General features: G+C 45.1%; 1 protein-coding gene across 3 annotated transcripts in view; it reads right to left on the bottom strand.

Annotated features, from left to right (window-relative positions):
* Positions 1 to 878: 878 nt before the first annotated feature.
* The window catches only part of LOC121550403 (GEM-interacting protein), a 50330-nt gene continuing 45208 nt past the window's right edge, over positions 879 to 6000 (bottom strand). For 2 of the 3 annotated variants that reach the window (XM_041862649.2, XM_041862650.2), the window contains 3 exons: positions 4255 to 4591; positions 2573 to 2675; positions 879 to 2151 (listed from right to left, as the gene is read on the bottom strand). In XM_041862649.2, the coding sequence (XP_041718583.2) occupies positions 1424 to 2151; positions 2573 to 2675; positions 4255 to 4591 (1168 nt within the window). In that variant the 3' untranslated portion in view covers positions 879 to 1423. The remainder of the gene's footprint in view (positions 2152 to 2572; positions 2676 to 4254; positions 4592 to 6000) is intronic. The other variant, XM_041862651.2, reaches the window with a different exon arrangement.

Here is a 6000-nt window from a genome sequence, read left to right as displayed (position 1 = left end):
TTTTTATTTATGTGAACGGAATAAACTCTGGACTTCAGTGTTTTACCTCCTGCGCCTGACTCCTTCATTCACACCTCGTCACACACTTATTTGGTTACTACATGATTCCATATGTGTTATTTCATAGTTTGATGTCTTCACTATTATTCTACAATGTAGAAAATTGTAAAAATAAAGAAAAACCCTTGAATGAGTAGGTGTGTCCAAACCTTTGACTGGTACTGTATATATTTCCACACTATGAGGTTGGAATAATAGTGTGAAATTGTGAAAATTATGATAATGCCCTTTTAGTGTGAGACCCTTTGTTTGTTTTTTCAGGCTATTTTGGTGGGATGGAGTTTTAGCCTGCCTGGCGGTAAATTAGTTAATAGACCAATAAGAAAGAGTTCCAAACCTCTCTGCCAATAACAGCTCGTTTTTCAGTTTTCCCCTCCCAACTCAGACCACTCCTAGACAGTACAAAATTCTTGCTTGAGAAATTGCTCTTTGCTAAGAAGATATTTTTTGTTTCCTTTTGACCATTTTAATTGAAAACAATCACAGTAAGGTACTTAATTGTTACCCAGAAATGATTTGATATTGAGATAAAAACGTCTGCATTGGACCTTTAAACATCCTGTGTTGTGTGCTTATTCTTTTACCATCGATACTCTATGTTCTAGGCTATATTCAGACCTTAAGGAGCATCAGGTACTGCTGGAATGGCCACCTTTTTGTGAGAAATTACACTCAAAACATTTACAAAGTATTTATAGTGTAAATAGCCCACACTTTAGATAAGGCCACACAGAAAGACGTAACTAATGATTAGTAAATGGTTTAAATGACCATATTAAACATCTTATGAATGGAGTAATGATTAATAAATGATACACTTTTTACTGATCCATTCCAAATGCTTTATTACGTGGAGATATTATAAAGCGCTACCAGAGTTTCTCCCCCTTTCGTTCAGTTTGGTTTTTATTGAAGACACGCACAGTGTGCATGACTGGAATTGTCACGGAAGTCCTGCTGTTGATATTGCAGTGCATGTTGATGCAGATTATACATACAGTATAGGGCTTAATTATTTCAAGTCAAGATTCGGCCCTGTGTGTCTGTGTATATAGACAGTGAGTATGAACAATGTGTGAGTAGGCCCTTTGATGAGCGGTTCATTTATGTCTGTGCATCACTGTGATGAGCTATGTTAGTATGTTCTGTATTTATGAGTATTCTGGAGCAATCATGAGTGTATGTAATTTTTCACTGTATTTGTTAAAAACACTTGAAGTTACACAGTACAATTCATCCATTCTATGGGTTTAACCGTAGAAATAGAATCCTGCCAGTCCATGGAACGTTGACTTGAATGGGGAATGTCTGTTCTCGAATGTGATTCTAATTCTATGGTTCAAAGTTCCAACCTTCCTCCTCCTCAGACAAAGTGTTGCTGCAGTCCTGAGTGGCTGCGTCTGAGCTTCAGCCCTGACAGGATCTTTCGGGCCGGGCCACTCAGACCCTCCTCTCCACCCTGTCTCTGCCTCTCACCCACCCACCCCTGCCTGTTATTGGACTGGTTCATGTTCAGCTGAGACAATGTGGCTGACCGACTCCTAAGCCCCGCCTCCTGAGCACCGGTGTTCGGCGTAGGATTGGCTTCTGCCGCTACTGCTGTTGTTGCAGCTGTTGATGGTTCTACTACCACTGTCCCCGCCCGCAGCCTGCCCTGTGGAACCTCATATGGGCGTGTCTTCTCTCTTTCCGTCTGGCTCAGTGGGGCGTGGCCTCCAGCCTGGTTGAGCAGGTGGTGGCCGGTGGTCTCGGGGGGTAGCTCCAATCGAAGGCGGCTTCTCCTCCTCTGGCTGCCAGGGTCAGGGGAGGGGCTACGGATGCTGTCTGCGTTCCTCGACTGGTTCCTCCTCCTCTCCTCCTCCTCTTCATCATCCTCTTCATCCTCCTCTTCCTCTTCCCCGAGCTGCCCGGCCCTGGTAGTGCCTGCGGAGCGGCGGAGACCCGGGGTGGGCTGGTGCTGGTACTTGACAGGCTGCCTGCTGAAGTGGCTCCATAGCTGGATCCCCACGGAGGGAGAGTCCCCTGGCTCTGGACCCCCTACCAGATCACCCAGAGCAGCAGCCTCTGTTGATGCCCCCCTCACAGCCACGACTGGGGAAGCAAGGGGGAAGGAGAGGAGACAATAAGACAAACCAGAGAAACACAGATGAACCACTGTATTTCTCTTTTAGCTTGGCAAAGTAAATACTCTGTCTCTATCATAACATGATGTGTGAGTTTAGGGCTAGCATTGCTTTTGAGAGGCTGTTGAATATTACATTTACATTTACATTGGCAATATTGGCAAAAGAAAGCAGAAAATGCCTACAGTCAAATCAGCAGAGGGCGCTCTAACACATGACAAAAACAGTGAGCAGCGAGCAGACAAAAGATTTGATGGCAGCCGAGAAAGGTTAGGTAAGGAAATGACAGATCAGATAAGAACAGCAAAGTCCTCTAGCCCACTTGTTTACCAACAATACCCATTAATCCAACCAACCATTCCTCTGATACTACAGTACATCCCGCCTACCTGCTCTCTCATTGGCTTCAGGGCTGAGCTGGTCCACTGCCTCATTGGACGACGACTTGTCAGATATATAACCCTCGCTCGAGTCTCTCTTGATTGTGCGAGTCTGTTGAAATGACACAAACTCTGAGTTTTGGGGAATAGATACCAGATATTTGGGATAGGAAGTGTTGGGAATGGAATGGTGTTGAGAGATCAATACGATAGCTCTAGGTCTAGAAAGTGAACCCTACTCGGTTACAGAGAGATTGCAGGTAAATTGTGGATGTTGTGTAGCCTATACATATAACAGGATTTTAATTTTTTACTTATTGGAGAAAATCAAGTTGCATGGTCACTTGTTCTCCCAGTTCTGTTTTTCAGGCAAAAAATACAGTAAAATCCTTATGTCCCTAAACAACTCCAAATGCACATGTAGAGGGCAGGGCACTAACCTTCTCTTCCACCCCCCACACCCTCCCAGTATTTCCCATTGGTCAGTGTTGTGTATTTAGTGGCCAAGAACATCCATGCTAGGGCTGTGTCTCAATAGCTTTACTCTCCTCATGTCCTTTCCTACCCTTGAAACCTACAGTTTCCACAGTATCCAGTCCTTTGGCCTATCAGTGGTAACGAAGGAGAAAGGAAAGGAAGTAATTTTACAATAGAAGAAGAAGAAGAATTTGACACTCATTTTACTATATTTCACAGACGAAGCCATTGTATAGTATTGAGACCCAGCCAGGGTAGATATGGTCTGGAAAGGAAGGGTCAGATCAGAGTCCAGTCAGATGTAGCATACACACACACACACACACACGCCAATGTTGCATTGTGTTAAGCCTCACAAAAAAAGCACGTAATCTCTTCCGGGTTGGCCACAGCAGAGTCACAGCATGGCCGAGCCAGGAGCATTAAAGGGGCAATCTGGGATTGGTACATCTGTTTTGGGACTTTTAATATGAATAAATGATATAGCCATTGACTCTTGAACAATATTCCTTATAAATGCCTCATTATTTACATTTCTTCAGCCCCATCCCTCAGCTGTTTACCAAAAAAAGTGACTGGAGTAACCTCTTTCTTGTTATTTGAATCCCAGATTACCCCTTTGAGACAACAACAGATAACAGAAGCAACATGAAGGAAAGCAGCTCAAGGCAGCAGGCTGAGACTGAACTACGTGAACTCTGGCTCTGAGGCAGACTTGGGTTCAAATACTATTTGAGTGGTTGCTTACTGGAGTGCCAGGTGGGCTGGGTTTGCAGTTGTGTCACTATTCTATTGGTTCTATTGCACCAGGCAAGCTCAATGAAGCCTGGCGAATGTATTTGAAATACTTTCTAATAGTATCTGAACCCAGGTCTGACTGTAGGGCATCATGAGCCGTCCCAATGTTACTTAGACTTAGAGGTCCAATCACTGGCTGACAAACCTACAGCTGCCAGATGTGTGATCAAGATACCTCAGATTCAAAATGAAGTGTTTGATTGAGGTTAACATTGCCCTCCTATTCATACCATTGAAAAACATTGGAGAAAAGCTGTATTTAAATGTATTTCAGTATAGGGGGGTCTATGAGCCCAGGGTTAACCCATATGTTAACCAGACCTGGGTTCAAATGGTATGTTCGAATTCAAATACTTAAGCTCCACGTGATTGAACTTGTCTGACACAATGGAATCCCCCCTCAGTTTGTCCCTTACCTCTAGGGAGCGGGGGCGTTCTCTGGACGAGGCTCCTCCAGCGGGGGGGCCCTGAGAGCCAGGGTCAGCCCCAGCAACAGTCTCCTGCCCCCCCCCTGAACACGTTGCCCGGGGAGGGGTGTCAGGGAGTGGGGCGGTGGGGACGGGGGGAGGTGGAGCGTCGAAGATGTGCTGGTGGTGTGTGATGAGGAACTCCACCAGTAGGGCCTGGTAGGTGGTCTCCAGTAGAGCCACCATGGACACGTCTACAGACACCAGCGGGCGCAGCAGGGTCGGACCAAACACGATGCCCAGGTTACTGGGAGACATCTTGTTCTCCTCGTAGTTCTCTGATACTCTGTGGAGAGAGAGAGAGAGAATGTGAAATGAGTGAAGAAAAGAGAGGATAGAGTATGGTAAAAAAAAAGGAGGAGGGCCCAGCACCCCTCTTATGACCATGTGACCGACCGTTCTGCTGCACGCCACAATAATCTGTTTTTCAAGTGAGCTGAAGCCATGGCATAACTTCGGTGAGCTAACACAAGTCTATGAGCATGGTTCACTAGAGCCATCTCCATTACAACCAGGTTTGCTACTTGTGTAGGTGGCGCATCATGTGCTGCCGTGTGTAGTAGTATCTGTGTAGGTGGCGCATCATGTGCTGCCGTGTGTAGTAGTATCTGTGTAGGTGGCGCATCATGTGCTGCCGTGTGTAGTAGTATCTGTGTAGGTGGCGCATCATGTGCTGCCGTGTGTAGTAGTATCTGTGTAGGTGGCGCATCATGTGCTGCCGTGTGTAGTAGTATCTGTGTAGGTGGCGCATCATGTTTCAAGTTCCAAGTTATATTAGTCGTATGTACGGGATACACATGGTATACATCGTCCAACGAAATGCTTACTTGCATGTTCCTTCTCGACAATGCAACAATAAGAAATTAGAAATATACAAACATAAAGTAAATGGCTCAGTAGAATAAAATAAACAATAATATAATACAGGAAGGCACAATTTATAGTCCAATATTTACACGTGTTTTGGAGAAGGGTGGGATTGTGCAGTATTTAGCAATCATAATAAGAGTCTGGTAGCAGCAGTTCTGATGTGTGTGTAGCATGAATGTCCTGTATATGTGTGTGTGTGTGTGTGTACGTGAGTGAGTGCTAAGGTGCGGAGAATCAGAGCAGGTGGTCAGTCCAGTTCAAGTGTTCAGCAGTCTGATGGCTTGTGTATAGAAACCGTCTCTGAGCCTGTTGGTATCAGACCTCATGCTCCGATACCATCTTCCTGATGGTAAGGGAGTGAACAGCTCGTGGTTGGGGTGTGTGGGGTCCTTGTTGATGCTGCGGGCCTTCCTCAGGCACCGTTTCGAGTAGATGTCCTGAATGGGTGGGGTTTGGTGCTGCACTGTGTAGTAGAGTAGTCAAATCAAATCAAACTTTATTTGTCACATGTGCCGAATACTACAGATGTAGACCTTACCGTAAAATGCTTACTTACAAGCCCTTAACCAACAATGCAGTTCCAGAAAGAGTTTAGAGAAAATTTACCAAATAATACAAAGTAACACAATATAATAACAATAACGAGGCTATATACAGGGGGTACCGGTACCGAGTCAATGTGCGGGGGTACAGGTTAGTTGAGGTAATTTGTACATGTAGGTAGGGGTAAAGTGACTATGCATAGATAATAGACAGCGGGTAGCAGCAGTGTAAAAACAAATGGGGGGTCAATGTAAATAGTCCGGGTGGCCATTTGACTAATTG

This window comes from Coregonus clupeaformis, chromosome 35 (assembly GCF_020615455.1).
Source record: "Coregonus clupeaformis isolate EN_2021a chromosome 35, ASM2061545v1, whole genome shotgun sequence".
Taxonomy (NCBI): Eukaryota; Metazoa; Chordata; class Actinopteri; order Salmoniformes; family Salmonidae; genus Coregonus; species Coregonus clupeaformis.
The sequence above is the reverse complement of the archived record's forward strand: the minus strand, read 5'-3'. Positions and strand labels throughout refer to the sequence as shown.